We start from the raw sequence: 27,990 nt of genomic DNA on the forward strand, positions 1-27,990 counted from the left end.
TGACATGATGGAAGTTTTTGAACAAGTTAAAATCAACCTTCCTCTTCTTGATGCTATTCGCCAAATTCCACCATATGCCAAGTTCTTGAAGGACTTGTGTACTCAAAAGAAGAAGAACAAGGGACCAAGCCCAAAGAAAGTACTTCTCACGGAGCAAGTAAGCTCTATCATTAAGCTTAGCACCCCACCTAAGTTCAAAGACCCTGGCGCTCCAACCATCTCTTGTACCATAGGGAACCATGAGGTAAAAAGGGCACTTCTTGACTTAGGGGCTAGTGTTAACGTTATTCCTTACTCCGTGTATCTTCAATTAGGTTTGGGAAATCTTAAGCCAACTTCGGTAATTATTCAACTCGCCGATAGGTCTACAAAACAACCAAGGGGAATTGTTAAGGACATCCTCATCAAAGTCGACAAATTCTATTTCCCGGTTGATTTTGTTGTGCTTGACACTGAGCCGGTTCCCAATCCTACCACTTACATTCCCATCATTTTAGGAAGACCATTTCTTGCCACGGCTAATGCGACAATCAATTGTAGGTCCGGCATTATGGACATCTCTTTTGGCAATATGATGGTTAAGCTTAATGTGTTTAACACGAGTCAACATCCTATCAATGAAGGCGAGTGTTTCATGGTGAATATCTTGGATGAAATTGTTGAAGAAGTCATTCCTTCCATTCCTTCTGAAGATCCTCTTGAGGCATGCCTCTCTCACTTCAACATGGACGCATTTGACATTGAAAGCTCCATATATGAAGTGAATTCTCTAATGGATTCCGTAGCCATCTTAGACTTCCCGCCATGGAAAAACTCAAAAGAACCTTTCCCTTCAATCGCAAGTACTCTTTCTTATCAAGAAGAGGAAGAAGTGGTAAGTACGCCAATGGCCAATCCAATTTATGAGGACATTCCTTATAATATTGAGCATGAAGTCATTGAGGCGACCTTAGTGAAGGAGGAGAAAGTGATCAATGTAGAAGTTGACAAAAATGATGAAGAGATTGAGTTTCTTAATAATCTAACTGAGCCTTTGAAAGACATTACCTTGCCAAGTGCAAGGCCGCTCATTATGGACTTTATTTTCAAAACCGTGGATGAGAGGAAACAAATTGCATCTTTCACCATTTCTTTCCAAATCATTCTTTTGGGAGATGTATTCATTGTTGCGAGAGAAGATCCATTTGGGAAAATAGATAAACGGATCAACGAGGATGTCTCATATCCAGTTTTTGATTCTTTCGACTAGTGAGTCACCCCAACGTCTTGCTAGAGACGTTAAACACTAGTTGTTCGTAGAATTTTCAAAAAAAAAAAAAAAAAATGCATTTTATTATTATTTTGTTTTCGTTTCCTTTTGTACATTTATGTATTTTTAAATTCAAAAAGAAAAAAAAAAAAAATTGTTGTGATAGGTAGGATAAGTTGGTATTTGATTTTATTTTAATTTTTAGTAGTATTATTTTAATTTTAATTTTTATATATATTTAATTTTAGTATATATATTTTTCTTTTTAGTTTTACTTAAAAAAAAAAAATTAAGTTGGTAAGTGATTTTATTTTATTTTTATTTATTATTATTTTTATTTTTATCTATTTTTCATTTCAGTGTATATATTCTTTTTATTTATTTATTTTTAGTGTATATATTAAAAAATAAATAAATTAAAGAAAAAAAAAAGAAAAAGCAAAAGATGGATCACCATCTTGGCAGAGAGCAACAAAAAAATGTCCCAAGTAGATTGATCCCCCAATCACGTGGATCGATCCCTTTTTACCTATGTCGCCACTTTCTCATTCCACAGTGAAGGGCCAATTTTGTGTCTAAAATTATCGATCCCCTTAACTGATGGATCGAGCCCGTTAGCTTGCCTTCCCATCTCTCTCTCGTCTGCATTCACTGCCAACCCTCAAATCTCTTAACCCAAGTTCTTCAAACCCTCGCTTTCTTCGACCATCCTCTCTATTCGATCCTCTCTGTTCTATCCTCTCTATTCGATCCTCTCTTGCGCCGTGTTGAAGAGGTCGTTCAACGGCGTCGCTGTTGGGTGGTGGGTTATTTCCCGACGATTTTACTTCACCGTTCTCTGTCGCATCTGGGCTAGCGATCGCCGCTGGGTTTTTCTCCGAGATCGCGGCTGTACAACTTTCCAGCGTCGGCTGGGTCTTTCCGGCGGGTGTGTTAATCGCTGTATTTCTCCGACGAGGTTGGGTCGCCGAGATTACATCACCGTGGCTGGTTTTTCTTTTTCGGTGCGTTTGGCTTAGTTCTCTGGCGTCTACGGCTGTTGGGTCGCCGAGATTACATCGTCGCGGTTGGTTCGTTCGCCGGCTTGTTCGCTTCACCTGCAGTTTAGGCGTTGGGTTGTGGATTTCGCCGACTGTGGGTTGCGTTTGAGGCTGTTGGGTAGAGATTTTGTCGGCTTGTTCGCTGCGCCGGCGACGCGGCTGTTCGTTTTCCGGCGTCGCCTCTGTTCGTCTTTCTGGCGTCCCATCTGTTCGTTTTCCAGCGATTCGCGGCTGGGTTCGTCAACGATTCGTGGCTGGGTCATTCTCCGGCGATCTCGGCTAGCACCGGCGATCTGTTTCATCCTCCGACGTTGCGACTGCTTCTTCTTCAGCGATTCCGGCGTCTGGTTCTTCCAACAGCGATCGCGGCGGTTCTTTCCGGCAATTCCGGCTGGGCTTAAATTCCGGCACTGTTTGAGACTCGCCCTTTATTTTTCCGGCGTTGCAACTGGCTGTTCCCTCCAGCGATTTTGGCTAGATTTTGATTTGGTTTCTTCATCAATTCCGGCGGCTTTTGACTGGGTTTTCTCCGGCAAGTATGTGGGTAAGTGCTGATTTTGGCAAGTTTGTGAGTTGTTAATTGGGTTCCAGATTCCATTTTTTTTATTTTTTATTTTTTATTTTTTTTATTTTTACATTGATGACTTAAAAAAAAAAAAAAACAGTTGAATTGTTGTTAAAAAAAAAAAAAAGTGCATAAAATTTTGAATTGATGATTTAAAAAAATATATTTGTCATTAAAGTAGGGTTATTGATTTTGGACTACTTCCCATATATTTCAATCTTAAGAAATGACTCGTGTTTCTTCTTCCAAACGTTTCAAACCCTCCAAAGAGACTCCCAAAGTTGTGTGGCGCAACAAACGTCTGGATTTTGAGACTACCTTCGACATTGAAGGTACGTTTCGCCACAATGACGCGACTGAATGGGCGGTGTTAGAATTTGAAAGGAGGCGTTTGTCCTGCCTTTTTAGACCAGCTGCAGAGGTTGTCTATCCCCGTATTGTGCGCCTGTTTTATCAGAATATGGAATGGTTTAGTGATGCACCGGACATATTAGTTACAACCATTGATGGTGTCCGAATTCACTTTGGTGTCTTGGACATAGCCCAGGCATTAGGGTGTCCACATTTGTGCCCCACTGACTTGCTAGCAGAGAATGGGGAGCTACGTTTTGGCAAATTCTTGAAAAAACCTACTGTGCATTCTATTGTTAAAGATATGTGTGACGGGAAGTATGGTGACAAGAAGAAGAAGAATTGTGCCAGCAAGTCCTCACTACCTAAGGATATGTGGTTTTTCGATCAGGTTCTGAAACGGAATGTTTTTCCAATAGGTCATAAGGTACAGCGGGGACAGGAGTTCTTAATAGCGTTGTATGCTACCCACACTGGAACATGGTTTTCTGTTCCAGCTTTCGTCTTTAACCAGATGCATAAATACTGGAAGCATTTAGTGGCGAGTGGGGATCCAAATGCGAAAAAATGGAAACTTCCGTTTCCGTATCTTATTACGCAGCTCCTTGTCCTTCGGCGCTTCGTGGTTGATAATGATGAGATCTCTGAGGCTCCACGGGTGACTTTTAGGCTAGCACAGTGGAACTTAAGCCTTTCTCATATGCCTAGTGCCAAGAAGGAAGGTGATGGCATGGTAGCAGGTACTAAAGAGGACGTGAATACCCTGGTTGAGGACGTTGTTGGGAGGTCTGAGGAGCAGATTGCTGATGGTGCTACTTATGAGATAGCACCGGCTGTGTCACCACATGCAAAGGAGTCTGTAGGGGTGACTAGGGCAGAGTTGAATGCCATTGTGGGGCAGTTGAGGACCGAGTTGGCTGAATCTCGAGAGCAGCATAGAGTCGAGCATGCTGAGCTTATACAGCAGCACACCACTACCCAGCGCATGCTACGAGATCTATATGAGATTGTTTCATCGAGTCTCCCACGCACTTCCACATTGCCACCTGATGCATGATTTCTTTTGTCTGTTTTAAGCTGTTCAGATTTTTTGCAAAGTATCATTCCGTCTTGCTAGAGACGTTAAACTTAGCCCATTATTTATTTATTTATTTATTTTCTAGGTTGTATATACATGTTTTTTTTCTTTATTTCTTTTAAAATAAAATTAAAAAAAAAAAAAACAAAACAAAGCAAACAAAAAAAAAATAATAATAAAAAATAAAAAATTTCAAAAATATGTGTTCCCGTTATGCCCTTCTGCTTAGTTATGCATGTTTTCATCTTTTACAAAGGACTTGATATCATATCTCTTTACATCTTATTCTATATTGTTTTAGAATGTATGCTTTACTTATCCCATTTGATATTTGATGTGAGTTGCTAGTGTGGCTTTTCTAGTAGGTTTTTGCATCCAAGTTTAGGGGAGACCTCTTTCGTCATGGATCATTACCGGGCGTCATTAACTTTTGCTATCACGGTATACTCTTTCCATTTCTTTCATTGTTCTCATTGCACATTGAGGACAATGTGCAGTTTAAGTTTGGGGGTAAGGTAGCCTTGTTACATTCTACTTTAAGTTGAGCTTTAAATGCATGATTGAGATTTGAGATGTATTTGGCAATGATTTTGAACTTTTGAAGCATAGTATTTTTAAAAAATAAGTTGTTAAAGTCTAATACTTCTTGTATGCTCTAGGATGCCATTTAGGGGTAAATTTTTAATTTTTGATATCATGTTTGGTCTTGTGGTACACATCATCTTGTTGGTTGAAAATGCTTTGAGAGTTGATTCTAGAATTCTACACTTGCACTTGCGCACACTAGCATTCAATTTGTGGGGTACATGCTTAGTTGATTATTGTCTTGGTTTATCCCAATTGAGCTAGTATGCTTTGGAAGCTTTCATTCTTGATAAAATGACCTTGCAAAGAAAAAATAAAAAAAAAAAAAAAAAAAAAAAAAAAAACTGCATTCTTTCAACATGTCAACTGATTAAAAAGGAAGACAAGGAAAGAATGTAAGATGTATGATTAGTTTGAGTTCGTAGCCTAGTCATTCCGAGTCATTACGCCCTTAGGAGTGTCTTTACACTTAACGCCCTAAGACCATCTGGTTTGGGAGTCGTTGGCTCAACGCTTGTTACATGGGGTGAGTAGAGAGCTTAAGGAACTTGGACATTGCACATGGTCATACATATATATATATAAAATTGATGAAATCAAATAAAATAAAATAAAAATGTTTGATTGAATAACAAGGTTCATTCAATGTCTTGATGTCTGGTACTATATCTGTATGCTAGTTTGAGGGTAAGGCTATGCCATTACTTTGATTTGCTAGGATAGCAACACATTTTGATGCCGGTTCACTAAAAAAGGATGATAAAATTGATTCAATTTGCATGATTAACTTGCTTGATGTGTGGATGACCATTTTTGCTTACATGATGTTGAAATATTGAGAATAGCTTAGAAATGGCAGAAATTTGCATACTTGAAGTAGTCTACTTTAAACACTTATTTGGTATGTGTCGTTACTTCTCAAGTAAGAAAGAGCTGTTAATGTTTGTGGGTACCATTTCTGAAAACCTTCACGAGACTTCACTCGTCCACTAGGGGTAACCTAGGGGTTTAAAAGGCTTGTTGCATATGCTAAATGCAACCGTGATCCCTACGAAAGTGGTGTTATCTTTATTTGCTTAATTAGTTCATAGTTGTATATATGTTTGTTTCATTTCCATGTTGTAGTTCATTGCTAGGGACTAGCAATATCTAAGTTTGGGGGTGTGATAAGTGCTTAAATGTTGCACATTTCAGCACCTAAGTTAGGGTATTTCAGTCTTTGCATCTATCTTAAGTTTATGTTTTAGTCCTAATTTATGTTTATGTGTATTTCAGGGCAATAAAGTTAAAATGAGCTAAGAACGGTCCAATTAAGCCTTTTTGGAGTTAAGCAAAGATTTTCAGAAAATGGCATAAAGCGGTCAATCTCGGGCCTTTGATGATGTTCCCAAAGATGGAGAAGCAAACCAAATAGCCCAGGGCAAAAATGGAGCTGAATAAGGCTTAAAGGAATTTTCCAACTCTGGGGGATCGATCCCCCAGGGTGGGGGATCAATCCCCCAGGACTTGGCAACATTGCATATTTTTATTTTAATGTTTGGGCTTATTTTGTAACCTAGTGGGCTTTAATAGGTTTATTACTTAAGCCCAGTGAGGCCCATTGTTTTTAGGGTTAGTATTTATTAGTTAAGTGATTTATTATTTGGGGAATTAAGTTTTGATTATTATTTTGAATCTGTATCGTGATATCGTTCTCTCTGGAAGAAAACGAAAGGAAGAAAAAAAAGCGAGGGTTTCAAGAATATTTTTTTTTACAGAGGCTTTGTCTACAGTTGAAGGAAGAAGAAGAAGGGCCAAAAGATGGAGATAGGACTTGTTGACACCATGATCATCTCCTCCATGAGCTAGTTCTTCACTTAGGGCTTGGATGAGCCCTAAGTTCATGTAACCCTAACCTTTGTATTTCTTTTCTTGGGGAATTATTATGTTGTAATTAAATTGTATGGCCTTGCGATTTCTTAATATATACATGCTTGATTTGATAAATTAGGGTTTGTATTGATAAATTCTTCCATTGAAATCTCCAATTGATTGTATGTCTATGTATGATTAATTAGGGATTTTATTCTTCATTAGATGATTAGAATTTAATTCTTCCATTGATTCTATATGAAAATTGCATGTCTAGGTGTGATTGATTTAGAATTATACTCTACACTAGATACTTCTTTTAGTTGTGTTTAGTGATGGCCATAGCATGAAACTTAGTTGATACAATTGTCAATTAATTTGATGGATAAAGGCTTAATCATAATAGATTGTTTTACAAATTAGCTTATTTGTCATTAGTTAATTGTAGTAAAGTAGGCAATCTATGCTTGATTATTTTAATCCATGCTTCTAATTACAATTAGTATTATCTTCTTGATTGATGTGTGCTCTTATTGGATACATTTGTGAATGTGTATGGTGGGTTATGACGTAGTCTTGAATGGGTTCTACACTTTAGTTTAATTATCATTAGGTAGACAATTCATTCTTGATGTTGATAATCTATGCTTATAATTGTGATTTGTGATGATAATGTGACCACATCTATAATTACACTAATAAATTCCCCATTAATTGAAAGCATATGGTTAATTGCATGGGCTTAGTGGTGAATCCTAACCCTAAGACTCTCTTCCTATCTCTTTAATTCTTAGTTTAATGTCATTTCTATTTTCATGCTTTTAATTGAATTTTAGTTTAATCACTCCACCAAAATATTTTTCTCTCACACTCTTTCTCTTCTCTCTTTTACAATCTAATTAGCATTAAAATCAAGTTTAGTCCCAACACGTGTTCAATCCCTTGGGTTCGATCCCTTCTCACTTCATACTACATAGTATAAGTGTCTAGCGGTTTACAAATGTAAACTATGATGCCCGCTTGATACCATTTCCAAAACCAAAGTGTTGTGCATTATTTTGTGCACACACTCAGGTCGCATCACACTCCTCAAGTCTCTTACTGGTCTATTATTCCTCAGAGTACTCATTCAGTTATTTGGCAATCTGTGTTGGAGATGAGAGATATAATGCTCCAGTATGTTACTTTTCATATTGGGAATGGTCGATCAGTTTGTCTGCGGGATCATTGGTGTGATGGTGAGACAATTGCTCATAAGTTTGGACATAGAGTTTTTAGATCTTTAAATGTTCCTCAGAGTGCTTCTCTAGATAGTTTAATGGATAATGGAAGATGGAATGTAAGTATTCTTCAGGGACCTGTTTTACAACAATTCAGAGAATTTCTTTTGCAAGTTCCTATTCATAATACTGAGGATAAGTTGTTATGGGATAATGCCAAGTTCTCCTTCAAAAAAGCTTGGCAAGTGTGTAGAGTTCCTGCAGCTGAAGTTAACTGGTTTAGTTACTGTTGGGGTCATGCAAGGCCACGATGGTCTGTTACTACAGTTTTTGTGATGCAAAATCGTATTCCTTCAATGGTGAATCTTCAAAAGAGGAAGGTTTGTTTAGTGCCTAGATGTTCTTTGTGTCGAAGAGCTGTTGATACAATAGATCATATCTTTATTGGTTGTATATTTTCTCAAGTTTTTTGGAGATGGTTAGGAGATATATTAAAGTGGAATATACAGCAGTTTAGAGTTGTTGAAACTCTTACTGATTTGTTGCTTTGGTTTCAAGATTTATCAACTTTACGGATTCATAGAACCTTGTTTGCAGCTGGGATTTGGGGGATTTGGCAAGAGAGAAATGCTAGAATTTATGGAACTGATTCTACTCCTGAGGTTGTAGCAAAGAATTTGTTGCTCGAAGTACTGGATACTCACAACATCCTTCTTTCAGACTTGACAGCCTTAGTGGTTTTAGTCTAGAAAGTGGTCTTATTTTCTTTTGTTTTTGTTTTTCTGTTATAGGAGCTGCTGAGATTTGTATCCAGTTCTCTATTAGTTGTTTTCTTTTTTCTGAGGGTATGCCCTCTCTGTGCCTTTGTACATAATTTCCCTTTTTTTTTTATACAACCACATTTATGAAAAAAAAAAAAAGAAGCGAATCCTTGGAAACTTTTATTCCTTTTATGAGGTGGGACATATTTACTTTGAAAATGTTTAGCTTGACAAGGACTTGAACTTTCATTCCACACCGGAACATAAACATTTGAATAAGGGTGAGCAAATGTAGCATTAACTTGTTCAAAGTGTTCATTAAACACATGTCCATGAGGACATTTGGAAGTAGAAGGTAGAACACTAGAACAAGTCATGCAAGGCTCACAAGACTGATAAGAGTGACGAAAAGGAGATGACTTTGTAACCGGTTTTTCGGTCAATAAAAAATTATCAAGTTTTTTTAGAAAGAGTTTTAACCTCGGCTACAATTTTCATTGGACTTTCAATTTGACACACTTTTACATTTTTCTTCCTTTCATTAGAATTATGACCCAACCGACAAGTGTGATACTTATGCAAAGAGTTTTCACTCATTTTTTTTTAAAAGGTGCCAAACATCATCCTCATGTTTCCCAAAATATGAACCCCCACATGAAATATCAACAATGTCCTTATGAATGTCGGATAGGCTTTCATAGAAATATTGGACAACTTCCCATTTTGGAATACCATGGTATGGATGTGATGTTTCCGATTTTCACCATTTTTCATTTTTCTGGAATTTTGTAGTTGCAATGGCATTTTTGTCTTTTGTCGTTTTGCGTGTCGGACACTGTAGAGTGTGCTGGTTGTGTCCTAGAGTTGTTTGGGACATTTCGTTGAGTCTAGGACTCTTTGAAACGCAAGGGTGATCATTTTGGTATTTTTCAGTTTTTCAGACCGGACGGTCCCAGTATAGGACCCGTTATCGGAATTTTTGCATACGGGGATTTTTATCGGGTCCATTAGCATTTCAGGCATTCTATTTAATATATTTTATGTGATTGTAAATTATTATGTGTGTATATGTATATATGTTTATGTGTGGTATAAATTAAAGTAAAAGAAAAAGGGAAACTAAAAAGAAAATGGTGGGGCCCACTTTTCCTTTATTTTCAATGGTCAAGAGACCATTTCTAGTCTCATTTCTCTCATTCTCTCCCGCTGCTCTCTCTTTTTCTCTCAAACTTTGAAGTTTGATTTCTCCTCCAATCCTCGGAATTTTTGAGTGCCATTTGCGGCAAATTGAAGCTCACGACGAGATCTATAAATTTATCGGAGCAATTTTGTGTTTGGTGCACTCCAGGAGGTTTGGGATCTAGGGCACAAATTGGGGCTTTTGGCTTAGATTGAGGTAGGGTCTCTAATACTCAAATTCTTGTTCCTTTGTGAGTTAAACTATTTTAATTGTTATCAAGCATGATTAAATTGAATTGATTGTTTCTTAGATGATTTAATTGAGTATATGAACCATGTAATTATGTGTATTTGTTGATTTACTTGGAAAGTATGCTTAATGTGTTAATTTTCTATGCCTATGATGCTTAATAATTTATTAGAAATTTTATATGAAAGCATGTTAATTGTGTGATAATAATTCTCTCAATTTCCATAGTATTAAAAAGATATGTGATATGCATACAAACATTGGGCATGAAAAAAAAAGGGAAGTGTTGTGAAATGAAATTAAAAAGGGGATTTTGGGGAGAAATTTGAGAAAATGGTTTTGAGAAAATCCGGTTGCCACGGAGTCACCAAAGGGCTGGTGTGTTAATATAGCCTAGAGGGAACTAGGGAAATTGCCCTAGCGTGGTTAAGCTATCTGGGCCCAAAATGAAGCCGCATGGGTACTAAGGGTCAGAGACAGTAGCCAATCCTTCTCTCGTGTCGCTGCGGAGTCACCAAAGGATGGGTTATATTAACAGTTTGTGAAGTGATGGATGTTTTCTGAAATGGGAAGTGACATGCATGATATTGCATTCATGGCACGACATTCTTTTGTTTTGGACTTGAAAGTGTAAATTGTATTTGTTCCTAGCTTTGTATGACCTCGTTCCCTATTGTCCTATTCATTGTTTGGATTCACGGAGCTACAAGAGGTGGGTCTTAGGCACTACCTATTGAATAATTTGCTCACCCCATTACATTTAATATTTTTCAAGACACTGATGGCAAGTGGCGGACGACGCTCCTCCACAGGGTTCGATGGGTTAGTAGACCGTTTTAACATACTTTGTAGCTATAATCTTATTTTATTATTATCATTTATTTATTTATTATTACTTATTTTTTTTATAAACCCGAAATGACACGTATAATATGTATTGACGTAGGAAAGAATGGTGTTGTTCCTAGTTGACCTTGGGTTCGGTTAAGAACCCGGCTAACGGTTCGGACCTACGGGTTCGAGACGTTACAAATTTGGTATCAGAATAATGGTTCGAAAACCACTAGGATGATGGGTAAAGGCCTACCTAGGATTGCATGGGGAAGTTGAATTGTGTTGTTTATATGCCTATGTGTTAAAATGGTTGTTATTTGAGAATAATGCTTATTTGTTTAATTACTTATGTGTTTACGATTTTGGAAAGCATGCTTACTTGCTTACTTGCTTATTTGCCTATGTGATCACATGTTTATGTGTTTAAAATAAGATATGCTACTACCATGATAATGATTGAAAGCATATTGATTTCGATATGATGATAAATATGAGGAGTATGTTAATGGTGAGCTGTGAGTATGGATTGTGCAAGTGTGTAGTATGCGAAATGATAATGAGAATAGAAGGGATAATTAATTTCACATAATATTTTAATGAACTCGTTGTTTAAACTAATGTAATAGGACATGGTTGTGTCAAGGGTTACGTTCTAGTTATTTTGTGTATATATATATATAAATATGTCTTGTATGTATACCTATGTACTTTTATGCATGCTTGCAGTCGAGTATGGGATAATTGCTAGTACGGTGGGGTACTTGTCACGGCATTGAGGGTTGTGTAAGTTTTAACTTGAGTAGGCGAGGAGCTCGGTTACTCCAAGGTTGTTTGGGTGCCGGTTCTTGTCGAACTAATGGTGTGGGTTTCTAGCTCGTGGATTAAGTTATTTAGTGTGTAGTCATTTTTGATTTCTTGTTGCATTTGGTGAGGTGCTTAGAGAATGACTTTAGAATGGGTTCATATTTCATTGCATGATACCCTTGTTGCATGTGAGTTTCATGCATTGATGTATGGGTTCTGGTGACTGTGGAGGTCCGGTGTGCGGTGAGGGTTTCGGTATGACCATTGGAGGTTGGTGTTAGTGACTTGGGTCATGGTTTGGTGTGGAGGTTTTTATCGAACCGGTCGTGGTAGGTGTGACTGAGATTGTTTAAGTCATGAATGTAGTCTACGATCTATGGAAGCGTGTTGGTCCTAACTGTCGTGGGGACTTGTTGGACCTTGTAGGTCTAGGGTGATGTAGGACTGATTACAGATGTGGATCATTTCGTGGTCTTGTAAGAGTCTATTTTAGAGATTGGTTTGTTAAGGGGTGATCCTCGTTTCGGAGAATTGTAGGAGTATACTACGGGTAATCGACTCATAGTGAGTTGATTGCATGGCTTGGTCGATGAGTGGGGTTTTGGGTTGGTGCGGCTGTCTAGAGAGAGTCTCGAGTTGAGGTATAGTGGTCAGTTTTAGCTGTGTAGTGTAGGGTTGTACGATGAGGCAGTAGTAGTCCTTGGTTGTTTACGGATGAAGTAATTGATGGTAGGTGTTGTGTTATTAAAATGATTGTGTTCTAGGACTTGGAAGTTGTAGACTAAAGTTGAATTTTGTGTTACATCTGGAATACGAGGAGATAGTGTTTATTGTCTGAGAATCCGAAGAGATAGACTAATGATAATAATGATTGGGATGAGGTTGATCTTGTAGGTTTAGTTAGTAGGCCATTTGACTTTTATTGGGGCTAAGGGTGTTCTGAGGAACAGTGCGGAAGAGAAATAATGATGGTGAACCTAATGTGTGAAGTTTCGTTGGTTAGGCACATAGATCACATTAGAAAGAGTGGTTTAAGTAGTCGGTTAAGCGTTTGTGAATGATTGCATCGTTGATGATTTTAAGGAGACAATTGGGTGTTGAGCATTCCGAATCTTGTGCTCATTTTTGTTTCGAGAATTTGTAGGCATGGCATAACCGTATGGAGGTTCTTTTCTAGTGGTAAATAGTGGTCGTTATGGGGAGTATCGAGAGTTATGCTTGCCCTTTTGTTACGATGATATTATCTTAAGGATGTTCGAGGAAAAATCCTTTAGTAGTGACTTGATGGTCCGATGGGATAATAAGTTGGAACTGTTATTAGAATGAGTGGCAATGAAGGTGTTATGATGTGATGATTAGTGTTAAGGAGTAGAACGGTTTAAGGTGTGATTCGAATGTGACAAAGAGATTGTGAGTTGTTTGTTGTATGTTATCAGGTAGGTGATGGGATTGTGTGCCAATTGAGGCAATTGTGATTAGCTTAGTCTTTAGAGCCAGTAAGAGCGGTGTTACCAAATAGGCATTCTTTCTTCTTTTGAAGAGTCAATAGGTTATTGTGATGAAGGTCACGAGTTTAGTGTGCACAGTGTTTGAGGCAGTGCCGCCTTCAAAAGGTAGAGATGGAACGGGTGATCATATCTCATTGTATTTCATAGAGTTTCACATTAGAAGATTATTAGGTAGAATGGAACGTAGTGTCCAACGTACAATGATTGTTCCTAGTGTCAGCATATGTGGGCATTCGTGCCCTTATCTGATTGGTTTCAGTTAGCATAGTGTTGCAGAGAAGTATATCTGAGGGTTCTGTATTGATTGTGTAGGATAGCCCGTTAGTGGCGAGGTCACTTGGGTTGGTGTTCGTGGTCTCGTATGTGTTTCTAGTTGGTTTTTCTCCTTGAGTGTAGGAAACTCATTCCATCTCAGATGAGATTGGGTGTCCATGGTTGGACGATTGGTGAATAGCATGTGATAGGGTGTCAGGTGCATTCGGGTACGAGTTGTTAGTCTTTTGTGAGAGTAGAGTTTGTTATCTTTTTTTTGTTGTTTAAGTCCTGGCAAGGACGTCGTTTGTCGTGAGTCTTGTTCTCCATTTAGGATTTGTGCGCTTCCGTGGGTGGACGGACCTGTGTGAGGTTTGTTACGTTGTTAGAGTTCACCGGTAAGGTTTAGTTGTATAGGTAGACTCATTTCCACGGGGGGAGGTGGAGTCTTGGGTTTTATAGTGCTTGTTTTGAGAATGGTTTTAACTGGTGGAATGAGAGGCATGGGTTGCCAAATAGGGATTTTGTTTCTGGTGTATGATATTATCGGTGATGGCTAGAGATGTGTCGTGAACGGCAATTGAGGATGATTAGGTGATGTGATGTGAGTCATGTGTTCGGGTGTTTTTATTGATGTCTGAATTAAGCAGTATCTTGAGGACAAGTGTTGGTATCATTTGAGTGTTAAGTAGCTAGAGAGAGAGAATGTGTGGTTTCACTTAGGAATAATTGGAGTGATTGACTTTAGTTTTGAGGTTTCAGGCATGAGATAGGTATATTGTGTGTTCTGAAAAGGTAAGAATTGAATCGAATAATGCTGTGAAGTCGTTTATCTAGTGTGGGTGTTATAAAGAAATTAGAGATCTTTTGTACGGGTTGATGATTGTGATGTTTGGTGTCGTGTTATTTTTAACTTGTTATGATTGTGTGATTAAGGCATGGTTGGGATTCTGAGAATAGGTATATGACTGTATGGTTGTTGAGGTTACGTAGAGAGATGGATTGTTGGTGAGTGGATCTCATTGTTATTTTGTTGTGTGGGTTTGTGTTTGATGTTTAAACCTAAGGACAGGAACGACGTTTGTGTTGAGATTGGAACGATGATGAGAATGGCCTGGCCAACCATTTCTCCTGAATCAGTCCATCTTTAGCACGATGTTGGGTCAAAGGTCCACGATTGTTTTAGTTTGTCAGAAACAGTGAGAGCACAGAATTGTGGATTGTGTCGGTGTGATAGTGTGGATTCAGGTGGTTTGTCTCGGTAATGAGGTGTGTTAGGTGGGACCAAATGTCTAATCCGTTTGATTATTAAGGATCTTGTTTTGAGGATTAGTGTCTTGGGTACAACATAGTGCGCTTTACTGATTGGGTGACAAATGTTTATGCAGTTGTTGGGAGAATTATTGTTTGGTCATCTTGAGGTCGATAAGTATAGTGATTGTCATATAGTGTGATTAGTAATTATTGGTACGGTTGTGTAGTAGTGTATCTACATACTAGATAGCAAGTGTTTGGTCTGTCTAGGATGTGTCGATTATAGTTGAGATTGATTGAGAGATGGATGAGATTTCTTGTTTGGGGTTTAGTGTGTCCCTTAGAGGATGAGTTAGGTTGGACGTGGTCATGTCCGGTGGTCTGGCAACCATTCATTTCTCAAGTTTTATAACCTTTCGTCACTGTGTAGAGTAGACTGAAGTCTGTTTTACGCCAGCCACAAGGTCTAGTTGGTTTTGTGTTGTAATGAGGTGAGATATGGGTACCTGCATCAGGTTTTGGTGGTAGTGGTATGTGATTGTCTGGTGACGTCCGATGTCAAAGGCAATAAAGTTGGTGAATTCATGGTCTTGGGTTTTGTGAGGTTTCTCGGGAGAGTGTGTGGCTGTGGACCTTCTTTTTAAGGAGGTTAGATTTCGAGGATGAAATTTCTTTAAGGAGGGTAGATTATGATGTTTTCGATTTTCACCATTTTTCATTTTTCTGGAATTTTGTAGTTGCAATGGCATTTTTGTCTTTTACTATTTTGCGTGCCGGACACTATAGAGTGTGCCGATTATGTCCTAGAGTTGTTTGGGACATTTCATTGAGTCTAGGACTCTTTGAAACGCAAGGGTGATCATTTGCATCTTTCAGTTTTTCAGACCGGACGGTCCCATGTGGGACCCGCTACCGGAATTTTTGCATACGGGGATTTTTATCGGGTCTATTAGCATTCCAGGCATTTTATTTAATCTATTTTATGTGATTGTAAATTATTATGTGTGTATGTGTATATATGTTTATGTGTGATGTAAATTAAAGTAAAAGAAAAAGGGAAAATAAAAAGAGAATGGTGGGGCCCACTTTTCCTTTATTTTCAATGGTTAAGAGACCATCTCTAGTCTCATTTCTCTCCTTCTCTCCCGCTGCTCTCTCTTTTTCTCTTGAACTTGTTTTTTTTCTTTTTCTTTTTCAATCAAACTTTGGAGTTTGATTTCTCCTTCAATCCTCAGAATTTTTGAGTGCCGTTTACGGCAAATTGAAGCCCACGACGAGATCTATAAGTTAATTGGAGCAATTTTGTGTTTAGTGCACTCTAAGAGGTTTGGGGATCTAGGGCGCAAATTGGGGCTTTTGGCTTAGATTGAGGTAGGGGTCTCTAATACTCAAATTCTTGTTCCTTTGTGTGTTTTTCTATTTTAATTATTGTCAAGCATGATTAAATTGAATTAATTGTTCCTTAGATGATTTAGTTGAGTATATGAACCATGTAATTATGTGTATTTGTTGATTTACTTAAAAAGTGTGCTTAATGTGTTAATTTTTTATGCCTATGATGCTTAATAATTTGTTAGAAATTTTATATGGAAGCATATTAATTATGTGATAATAATTCTCTCTATTTCCATAGTATTAAAAAGGTATGTGATATGCATACAAACATTGGGCATGAAAAAAAAAGGGGAAGTGTTTTGAAATGAAATTAAAAAGGGGATTTTGGGAAGAAATTTGAGAAAATGGTTTTGAGAAAACCCGGTTGCTACGGAGTCACCAAAGGGCTAGGGTGTTAATATAGCCTAGAGGGAACTAGGGAAATTGCCCTAGCATGGTTGAGCTATCTGGGCTCAAAATGACGCCGCGGGGGTACCAAGGGTCAGGGATAATAGCCAATCCTTCTCTCGTGTCGCTGCAGAGTCATCAAAGGACGGGTTATATTAACAGTTTGTGAAGTGATGGATTTTCTGAAATGGGGAGTGACATGCATGACAATACATTCATGGCGCGACATTCTTTTGTTTTGGACTTGAAAGTGTATATTGTATTTTTTCCCGGCTTTATATGACCCCGTTCCCTATTGTCCTATTCATTATTTAGATTCACGGAGTTACAAGAGATGGGTCTTAGGCACTACCTACTGAGCAATTTGCTCACCCCATTATATTTAACATTTTTCAGGACACGGATGGCAAGTGGTGGACGACGCTCCTTCACAGGGTTCGATGGGTTAGTAGACCGTTTTGACATACTTTGTAGCTATAATCTTATTTTATTATTATCATTTATTTATTTATTATTACTTATTTTTTTTATAAGCCTGGAATGACACATATAATATGTATTGACGTAGGAAAGAATGGTGTTGTCCCTAGTTGACCTCGGGTACAATTAAGGACCCGGCTAACGGTTCGGACCTACATGTTCAGGTCATTACAATGGACATTTCCTTAACAAGTCATTTAATTTTTCGCACATCTCATGTAAAAGTTCTCCTTTCCCATGAGAAAATTCTCTAATTGAAGTTCTCATTAAATTGGTTAAGCTTACGGGGTAATTTTTTTTCAAAAATTTACTTTGCATTTGCACCCAAGATGTTATTGAATTTGCCCCCAAATTGTTGAACCAATGTTTTGCCCTATTTTTAAGAATGAAAGGGAAGAGAAGTAGTCTAAGAACTTCTTCTGGGACATTCATGTACTTCACGGTGGAGCATATTTCAAGAATTTCATCAAGATGTTTATATGGTTCCTCATCATCTAAGCCATAGAAAAGTTGACACATTTGAATGGTTTCGGGCTTAATTTCATATTGATTGGCCCCAAAATGAAGAAGCATGATGCAAGTTGGTGCATGGTATTCATGAAAATTGTAATGATCACGAAGAATCATTGGAGGAATTGGAGCTTTAGCTCTACGGGGATATTGGTTAATAGGGGGATGTCCTATGAAATATGGGTCTAAATAGCCAAGATTACCATTTAGATTTTCAATTAGAGCGCCTAAGATGAAGGGTAAGGGAAGGACCACAGAAAACTTCAAGTAACACACCAACAAAACAATAGAATCAAACAGTTCGCCCCCGCAACAAATTAATAATCAACTATCTTCCACATATGATGATCCCATACTCACATGCTTGAACAATATGCAAGAAAAATTAAATTGCCTCCACGCGGGCTCACGATCTATCTAAGAAAGTAAAAACATGCCTCCACGTGGGTTCACGATTTAACTAGAGATTGAGTTTAGAAAAGCTTACAAAGGGTCCTTTAGCAACTTCAATTCATTTTTCAATTTTCGCTAGCTTTGCAATTTTTAGATTTTAGACTTTTTATGCTTAACTTAGCTCCTTACTTTTCAATTCTCCCTTGCTTCACTTTCTTTACTTAATTCACCGAGCAAATCAAGAATAAACACAATAAGTAACCAAAACATAATAAAGTAAAAACATGATCAAAAGAGTACTAATTCCTAATTGTTTCCAAAATACGGCGTTGCCAAATCCCCGGCAACGGCGCCAAAACTTGATGTGTGTTGTGCCAATGCACCAAATTGTGTGTAGTATGCCCAAGTTTGAATTTATAATGTGCCACTACTACCTTTAACTACTAATATAGTTAGGGTGAGTAAGGATCGTCCCAAGATATCGGATGCTTATTTGATATGGAAACAAGGTCGGATTAATAGGTTGGGAGATCAAAAGGTGGTTTGATTTGTTAATTAAACTACAATGTAAACAAATTTAATACAAAGCAATTAAAGTAAATAAAGGGTAGATAATAAGAGAGAGAAATCTTAGGATTTAGAGGTTACCACTAAACATCACCTTTCTAGGTACTCAATGTGTAATGAATGAGAGGAAATGTGTGTTATAATACTAATATGTGTGATTGATTGAATCAACAAGCATGGATGACTAATTAAGTATACATTGTCTAGATAACCTAATGAATAGCACAATATATCAAACTAAGCCATTATTCCTTCCTTTAAGCTCACAATCAAAACACATTAACAAGCTAGAAAATTATACTGCTTGCATTCATAAGTATGAAATATCAAACAACTAGTATGGATTGTCCTCATATCTAAGAAAGTAAGGCAACTACACTACAACTAAGCTAATGACATGAAAATTAAACTAAGGTAGAAGCACAATCCATTAAGAAATGAGTATGAACAATCAAACAAACCACAAACGTATTCCATTAAAGCACCATGCCTTGATAATCTCTAGATTCATAGCATCAACACACATAGACATGCATCAATAACACAAAACCTAGAGATAAACACATGAACATCTATTCTAGCATACATAGACATATGAGTAGAATGAAATGATTAATTAGAAGTATTAAACAACATAAATCATTGTAGAAACAAAATTCATATATAATTCAAATGTCAAGACAAGATTATAACACAAATTCCCTCAAAATACAAAACATCAAGATTTAAAAGGCATGCTTAGGGCTAACTCTAGCCCCAAGAAGATGTTTAGCCACTCATTGATGTACTCATCCAACCCTTAAGGGCCATCACCATGGTAGGAATGATCTTCTTCTTGATGGAAACCCTAGATGAATAGAAGAACTCCCAAATGGTGTATATCTCTCTAATTTCTAGCCTCCTCTATCTCTAACCTCCAATATTGTGTATCTCTAAAATTGTATCCTCTTCCATGTAAAATAGCTCAAAATCCTTATATAGGTAGCTCAAGTTTCACACCCAATGGTCACGTCTCGTGCACTAGGGCCCTTTCAATGATTGCATCACGAGCCATCTTTTAATGAGCTGGACTCTTTTTTTTTTCGAACTTGAGGGAGTTCGATCGATCGAATTTTGATTAGATCGATCGAACTATAGCGACGCCTTTTTGGAATAAGACAAACCTGAGATATTTTTGGGATATTTTGGGAAAAAGACAAAAGTGGTAGGTGGGGATAAGATCAAGGAAGTTCGATCGATCAGAGAATTGTTGGATCGATCGAAGAATGTATTTTGGTGAGGAAAATGACAAAAGGCTCGATCCATCTTGAAATGGTTGGAACAATCACCATGAGTTCGATCTGGGCTTGGTCTGATCGATCGAAACTTGCTATTTTCTGCCACTTTGCTTTCACTTTGCTCCTTTCTTCTATTTAGCTTGAGATTGCTTCTATTATGCTTTAATTTGGCTAAATTAACTTATTTTGGGGATAAGTGCCTGAAAAGGACAATAACAAGAAATTAGTTTAAAACGGGAAAATAAGATAGATAAAGGTTCTAGAATACTGGAGCTTAAAGGGTTTAAATGCGCATTTTTCAGCGCTTATCAAGCCACCTACCCTCCGGCGACGTTACCAGTACTTGTGAGATATAAATTTGTAATTGGCATATTTTGTTGTCAAAACAAGTTTGATTGAGTTGTAAATTTTCAGTTCGATTTGTCAAGAATCAAAATCGGATGCGGATTGGAGAAGTGATCATGTTCATACTTCGATACACTCTGGGATGATAAGAATAATACTTTAGGAAGGAAATAGAGTGTGTGAAGACACTTTGGAGTTTTGAAATTGGTGTTTCTCAAGTTTGGCCAACTTGAACCGGTTCACCACCCCGAATCGGTTCACGTGTCAATGTTGTTTTCCTCGAAACTCACTGACCAACTTGATCCGGTTTCGCCACCCTAAACCGGTAAGTGTTCAAAATTATTTTCTTCGAAAACTTACTGACCAACTTGAATGAATTCAACCACTACTGACCAACTTGAATGAATTCAACCACTATGAACCGGTTCAATGTTTTTAGACAGTTTTGGTAACTTAGTTTACTGATCTGTTTTGGCTTCCTTTTGTGCATAGACTTTTACCATATTAATTATACTTTTACCATATTAGTGATGCATGAAATTGACTTGTTTTCCAAGTACAATTAGGTTTTCAAAAGTCTATAAAACCATGTTTTCTCACTTAGGATTTCACGGCTTTTTTGCATATAAAATTCTGATTTAATTGAATGCCATCTTTGTAAGATATTTATTCAGAAAATCAATCTGATTTTTCTTATTTTATTTTTGAGAGCACACACATAAACACAAGAGTGATTTAGGGTGTTGTTCTTATTCTGATTGAAGTACGAGTTTAAAGATATTATCAATATCAATCAGAGAAAGCTGAATTCATTAAGTCTGAAATTGAGAGCTATTGGATAGGGGAGTCGAAAAGCTAGGGGCGTTTAACGAGTTGGGTCTTGGTAGAGAGAAGGGGTGTAAGTTAGAGTCAAAGTTCGGTGTACTTTACGTCATACATAGTGGATCTTTTTACGCTTGGGATAACGCACAAAATCTCGAGGTTTTCCAATTGGTTTCCTTGCTAAAATCCGGTGTCACTCTAAATTTACTTGCATTTATTTTTGTTTTATGGTTTGATTAATTTACTTTTAGTTCGATAAATTTAATTTAAGTAAATATTGGATAAAATAGCAAGTTGAACCTATTCACCCCCCTTTTGGTTATTTATCCATATTATATTCCACAACCATTCCATTGCGTGCAACTCACAGTACTCATTTGAGTGTGAAACAATAACATTAATTTTTAATAAGCCTGAATTCATTCTTTCAATCTGCTCTATACCACTTGTAGTTAATGACGATCACTCGTGCTCAATTTATTGCCAAATCCAGAGAAAACTTGCAAAATCTCTTAAACGGACCGGCACGAAGAGTCCTTGAAGGAATAAACCATCTAGTGCTTTTGTGAGCACAGAATCAGAATCAGCTTCGAAGACAATGTTATTGTCCAAATCCATGTAAGCTCTTACCCAGACACGAAAGACATAATCTTGAACCTTGTTCTCGCTGGTCTTTAGGTGGGCATTGAGTGAAGTGAAGTTGCGGCCATGGAATAGTTGGGTTTTTGTGCAGCTTAAAAGAGTTCGATGATCCGTTGACATGCCTACCTTTAATTGTTAAAGACCGAAAACACTTTCCATACAACTGACCTTTTTTTAGGGCTGCAAATGAACCGAGCTGTTCATGAACAACTTGAGCTCGGCTCGCTAAGCGCTCTACTCGGGCTCATTTGTTTAGTAAATGAGCTGAACCCGACCCCAATTTTCAGGCTCGTTTAGTAAATGAGTGTTGGGCTCGATTCGTATAGGCTCATGAACATGGGCTCGTTAAGGCTCCTGAATCAAGCCCGAATTCATTATATATCTATATATATTTATATACCCCATCCTTCCCTGTTTAAGAGTTGTCATTGGGATTTATGACTCATAATTTTGTGATTCACAAGTCCCAATGACGACACTTAAACTAGGACGGAGGGAGTATATAAAAAGTAATGATGATTTAGGATAGTGACTTTGAGAATATATGTGACTTTGAGCTTTGTTTTTGGGCTTATGGGTTGGGTTTTGCTGATTGAAGCTGAAAGCATTACTGGGGTGCCTTATTTGGGCTTCTCTATGTTATGCATTTGATGCACATTATTCTTATATTTATAAGACAAGTTTACCTTCCAAGATTTTTTTTTTTTTTTTGTTGAAATACTAATTAAGTTTGAGAACATGGTTTTTATTTTTTAATATATATATATATATTAAACGAGCCAAGCTTGAGCCGAGCCTGAGCTTTTAAAATCAAGACGAGCTTGAGCTCGAGCAGACTCCATAAACAAATGAGCTAAGCTCGAGGAGACCTAAGCTCGACTCGATTAATTTGCAGCCCTACGCTCTTTTAAGGGAAATTTATTATAAAAAATAAAAAATAAATAAAAAAAAAGTGGACTTTGGGAGGTTTTATCACTTAGAGATGGAGTCAAAGTCAACACTTTTCAAATTAATGGACTTTAACCAAAATCTAACGTGGACTAAGAAAAACTGTAATGTTTTCGATTTTTGTTATTTTCCATTTTCTATAATTTTCTTATTTTTCGAGGGTATTTTCGTCTTTTCTCATTTTGCGAACCGAACACCGTAGGGTGTGCTGGATGTGTCAGGGAGTTGTTTAGGGACATTTCCTTGAGTTTAGGACTCTCAGAAATGTATTGGTTGCCATTTCGGCATTTTTCTATTTTTCGGGCCGGGAGGTCCAAGTGGGACCCGCTACCAGGATTAATGTACACAAAAGTGGGACCCGCTACCAGGATTATTGTGCATATTTATTTAATTAAATGATTAATGATGTGGTGGTGAATTAATTTGTGTATATAAGTATATATATTAAAAGAAAAGTGAGATTTTTATGTTTATTGGTGGGACCCACCAATGTTCCCATTCTCTTTATGGCCATAAGGTCATTTTGTGGCCTCATTTTCATCTCCCTCTCTCACACTGCACTCTCCCCCGTTTCTTTTCTTTTCTTTTTTCTTTTTTCTTTTTTTTTTTTCCCTTCACAACTTCAGGGCTAGATATCTCTCTAACCTTTAGGAGTTTGATCTTGCCACTTAAGGCAAAGATGAGGAGCTCGTCAAGATCTAGGGTGTTTTAATTTACAACTTCTTTGATTTCTTGTGAATTTCCCCTTTTAATTTGATCCCAAGCATGCTTAAATTTTAGTATCTTGTCTAGGGTTGTTGAGATTATATGTATTCATGATGATGAATGTGCCTAATGTGTTAATTAAAACCATGTTTATGTTTATTTCTATTGTGGTAAAGAAGTATGCTTACTATTGACATGTTGTATGCCTTGAGATTTCCAACTACTACACAATTTAGAGATTATTAGTTGTGAAAATAAATGTTAGAATTCTTTCTCAGAATGTGAATATAATGTTGATGAAATATGTGGAATTTAATTATTAAGTTGGCATTTGGAAGCATGAATTCATACATGTATTCATTGGGAAGAAAGAGAGGAAAAATGTTTTTTAAAAACAAATGAAATTGTTTTTGAGAAAGATTTTTGAAAAGTGTTTGCGAAAACTAGATGCCTAAGAGTCGCCTAGTGGTCCGTGGCGTTAGTATGGTCTAGAGGGGACTAGGGAGAGATCCTAGCATGGTTGAGCTAACTAGGCCGGATACGATGCCTTGGAGTTGCCTTGTGGTCATGAATGGTTAGCCAATCCTCTTTTCGTGATGCCTCAGAGTCACCTTAGGTCGGATTGCACTAACGGTTGGGAAGGTGAAACAGTATTATTTCTGAAATTGGGAGTGACATTGCATGGCATGGCACATCATTGGCATATATTATGTGCTTAGTAGTTGGGTGACTTATATATGTTCTTGTTGATGATACCATGGCTTTACTTGCTTTCCCGATGCATGACTATATACTCTTTTAGTCTATTTCTTATGTGGATTTACGGGGTCGTAAGAGGTGTGTCTTAGACACTTCCTACTGAGTGGTTGGCTCATCCTATTTTATTATTAACATTTTCAGGGCATGGAAGGGAATTGGAGGAAGAATATCCACCACAGGCTTGAAGGGACTAGGAGTTCATTTTTGCCATCTTTTGTACTTTGGTCCCATTCTTTTGTAAAGTGTTACTTTGGAAATGTATTTGTTTTCTGCAAATGTGATACCCCTCGATTCTAGAGCCACAGGTGATCAAGTCCGAGCACAGATCTGAGGGATACCATCCAATTAATATGTAAATAAGCATGGAATACAAAAAATGAAATAAAGAAATAATTAATAAAGCTGAAAGAAGTCTAAAAAAAAAAAAAAACCTCAAAAAAAATATATAATTAAAATCCCATAATCCAAAACCTCCATAAATATCCTCCAATAGTTAAATAACTCGGGAATCCATGTCTAGTGGAGCCCTAATAAATCCCAAACTGAAATGAAAACCACCAGAACAAAATCCAAAGGTGAAACTGAAATAAAAAAAGCAGTCCTACATAATCGGAAGAATGAGTAACTGTCTATGCTCAGCACGATCAAGCTCTAAGTCTGGAACCGCCTAATACTTGAAAAATAAGAGTGGGTCAGGCCCACACGTAAGTTCTATACTACTACAATACAAGCAGAGACTCGATACACATGTACATCCTAAACAATTCAACAATAACTATATAGTCCGTAAACATGTATATATATATATTCACACTACAGGACTCTCACTGAACTACAGGCCCGTCTCAACCTGACTAGCAGGCATCATGCAAAATGCACCTGAAGTGGGCACGAGTACCTAGACCTAGCAGGGTACACATCAAACCATTATAGCCAGTTATGCATCCCAACGCATATTCGGTCCCTAAACATCGACTCTGAGACTCAGGCTCATATCGTGGTACTATAATAATATATTTAAAATCCATCCGAAACCAAGTGTGTCACTCAACTGTTTAGTGAACTGATACAAACATAGGTAGGACTTAATTTATATAATTAATCCATTCCCTATTCCAGAATAGGTAGCATTAGCATTTTGATCTAATACTTACCGAATATGCCACCGTCCTATACCGGTGCATATAATCCATACATCCAACCATTGATATCCTAGATAATAAATAATACATGTCAGTATCAATTAACCCATAATAAGCATAATAAAAATATAAATTAACATGCTTATTTAATCCTGTTCCGCAAAATCCAATAATTGATAGTATTAATCATATAAGTAGAAATCAATCAATCCATCATAAGCACAGTAGGGTTATATAAATTAACATGCTTATTCAACATTCCAGATACCTAATAAAACTATATCATATCAAAACGAATTGCTAATGTACAGTTAACAACTTGAGTCGTCCACATCCAACAATAATATGCAATTTTAATTAAGAGTTCATATTGTTCAAGACCCTAATTCTATGTGACTATAAGGAATCTCGACGTTCTCTGGAGTTCTAGTATCACTTTAAACATCACTTAAAACCCCATTATAGTTCCCAGTTTAACTCTGGACCCTCAACAACCAAACACCGTAGCAAAACACTACTGGAAAAGTCAAAAAATAAAAAAATTTGAAAGAGCCGGCTCCCCCAAAGTGGGAGCCACCTCCAAACTTCATGGAGTCTGCTCCCTCCTTGAGGGAGCTGCCTCCAAGGTCCCTAGAGCTAGCTCCCCACAAAGGGGAGTCTGCTCTTTGCTTAGGGGAGCATGCTCCCTTCAAAAAGGAGCCGGCTCTCCCCCTGTTCCATCGTCTTCTTCAACTCCAGCGGTGTTCGGCTACTCTGTTCCTCTAATCCAAGTTTCCTACTGGTTAATATTAAGCCCTAGTGTGTTCTAGAATTATTTAGATTTATTATTCTTTATTCAACATCAATTAGAACAAGAATTATGCAAAACAGATTAAAATTAAACAAAATACTAATAAATGAACACATTATGTTTTTAATCGAATAACATGCAAACTAGATTAATTTAACTTTTATTTCTTCCTGGAATTGTATTAGGAATGTAAAGAACACAAGTCAAAGGGAGAGAGATAGTTATAAAACTTGCTTGTGAGATTTCGGTTCAAAATCTCAGCGTTGTCTTCCTAAGGTTTCCGGCGATCGTTCTGTTTTCTCTGAAACTTCTCTATACGTGAAACTGATTTCCTTTCCCTTGGCCAGCGTATAATGTTGTATTTATAGGCCACACTTAAACCTAAGTCGAATTATATTAAGAGACGGAGAACTAAGTCGGCTAACCATAAATTCATAAAAGAAAAACCCTAAACGATACGACATATAATTTCTAAACAAAGTAAGTCCATCTAAGCATATATGCAATTAAAACAAATAACTCAAGGAAGCAATTAAATAAAACAATTAACCAATTAATTAAAACAAATATATAATTAACAATTAATTAAAATAAATTAACAATTAAATGATTAACACAAATAAAATAAACAATTAACAATTAAGCAAATAGGTAAATAATCCACTAAAAATGCGGGAAAAAAAAAACAAGAAAACAATAATGAAAATGCTGAGACTATCATTTTAAAATTAGGGGTGTTACATTCTTCCCCCCTAACAAAAGGAATTCCGTGCTCGGAATTCGCTCTTTCCTTCTTCCAAAATTTCAGGAAACTGTGAGCGAATAACATCTTCCCATTCCAAAGTAGACTCAACCTTATTGTTGTGACTCCACTGAACACGCACTTAAGGGATAACCTTATTACGAAGATTTTGATCCCGTTGGTCGACAATATGACACGGTGGCTCCAAATATGTTGCATCCGGCTGTAACTCAATCTCCCCAACATTGATATGCTGATACCGATCCTCTTCTCGCAAAAATTTCCGCAACATGGAAACATGGAACACATTCTGCATGCGATCCAAATTATCCAGAAGTGCCAATCGATAAGCGATAGCTCCAACTCAATCCGTAATCATGAATCGACCGACAAACCACGGTGACAACTTCCCTTTCTTCCCAAAGCGCATGACACCCTTCATAGGCAACACTTTGAGTAGAACCTAATCCCCAACCTGAAACTCCAACGAACGAGTACGACGATCGGCAAAACTCTTCTACTGACTCTGGGCAGTGCGCATGCGATCCATAATAAGAGTAATTTTTAGAAATGTCCTTAATAAACTTAGGACCCAAAAATATGCTCTCGCCAACCTCCATCCAACAAACAAGCGATCGACATAATCGGTCGTACAATACCTCAAATGGTACCATACCAATAGTCTTCTAGAAACTATTGTTATATGTAAACTCCACAAGTAGCAAATAATTCTTCGAGTCGCCCTTGAAATCAAGAACACACGAATGAAGCATATCCTCCATTATCTGATTAACCCTCTTAGTCTGTCCATCAGTCTGAGGATGATAAGCAGTGCTAAGATGCAACTCTGTACCCAAAGCCTGCTAAAAACTCTTCCAAAATCCGGACACAAAGCTCGAATCCCTATCCGATATAATAGACAGCGGAATGCCATGTAACTTCACAATATCTGAAAGTAAAGTCTCGCCAACTGCTCCAAAGTGAAGTCAGTGCAAATAGGCAAAAAATGAGCTGTTTAGTCAATCTATCAACCATGACTCAAATGGAATTGTGATCCTTAAAAGAATTAGGCAGTCCCTTCAAAAAATCCATAGAAATGCTTTCCCACTTCCACTCTGGTATCGGTAGTGGCTGTAGAACCCCTGGCGGCCGCTGATGATCAATTTTAACCATTTGACAAGTAATACATCGAGAGACAAAAATAGTAATGTCCTTTTTCATACCTGCACACCAAAACTGCCGCTTCATATCCTGATACATCTTGTCTCTTCCTGGATGAATAGAAAACTCAGAATGATGAGTCTT

General features: G+C 37.4%; 1 protein-coding gene across 2 annotated transcripts; it reads left to right on the forward strand.

Moving 5' to 3' along the window:
* The first annotated feature begins 1,405 nt into the window (after positions 1-1,405).
* LOC132300201 (uncharacterized) lies at positions 1,406-6,854 on the forward strand. Of its 2 annotated transcripts, none has more exons than XR_009480317.1 (2): positions 1,406-2,833; positions 6,144-6,854. XR_009480317.1 is itself a non-coding variant. In XM_059797188.1 (2 exons), exon 1 carries the CDS (start codon positions 3,081-3,083, stop codon positions 4,260-4,262), a length of 1,182 nt encoding a protein of 393 aa, XP_059653171.1. In that variant the 5' UTR covers positions 2,840-3,080; the 3' UTR covers positions 4,263-4,724; positions 6,144-6,854. The 2 variants fall into 2 exon arrangements, 1 of the variants encoding a protein (XP_059653171.1); XM_059797188.1 differs by lacking the exon at positions 1,406-2,833 and adding an exon at positions 2,840-4,724.
* Positions 6,855-27,990: the final 21,136 nt, after the last annotated feature.

The sequence above is a fragment of the Cornus florida genome, unplaced genomic scaffold (genome assembly GCF_030987335.1).
Source record: "Cornus florida cultivar Cherokee Brave unplaced genomic scaffold, ASM3098733v1 CherokeeBrave_3.0.0_Hap2_Chr03, whole genome shotgun sequence".
NCBI lineage: Eukaryota > Viridiplantae > Streptophyta > Magnoliopsida > Cornales > Cornaceae > Cornus > Cornus florida.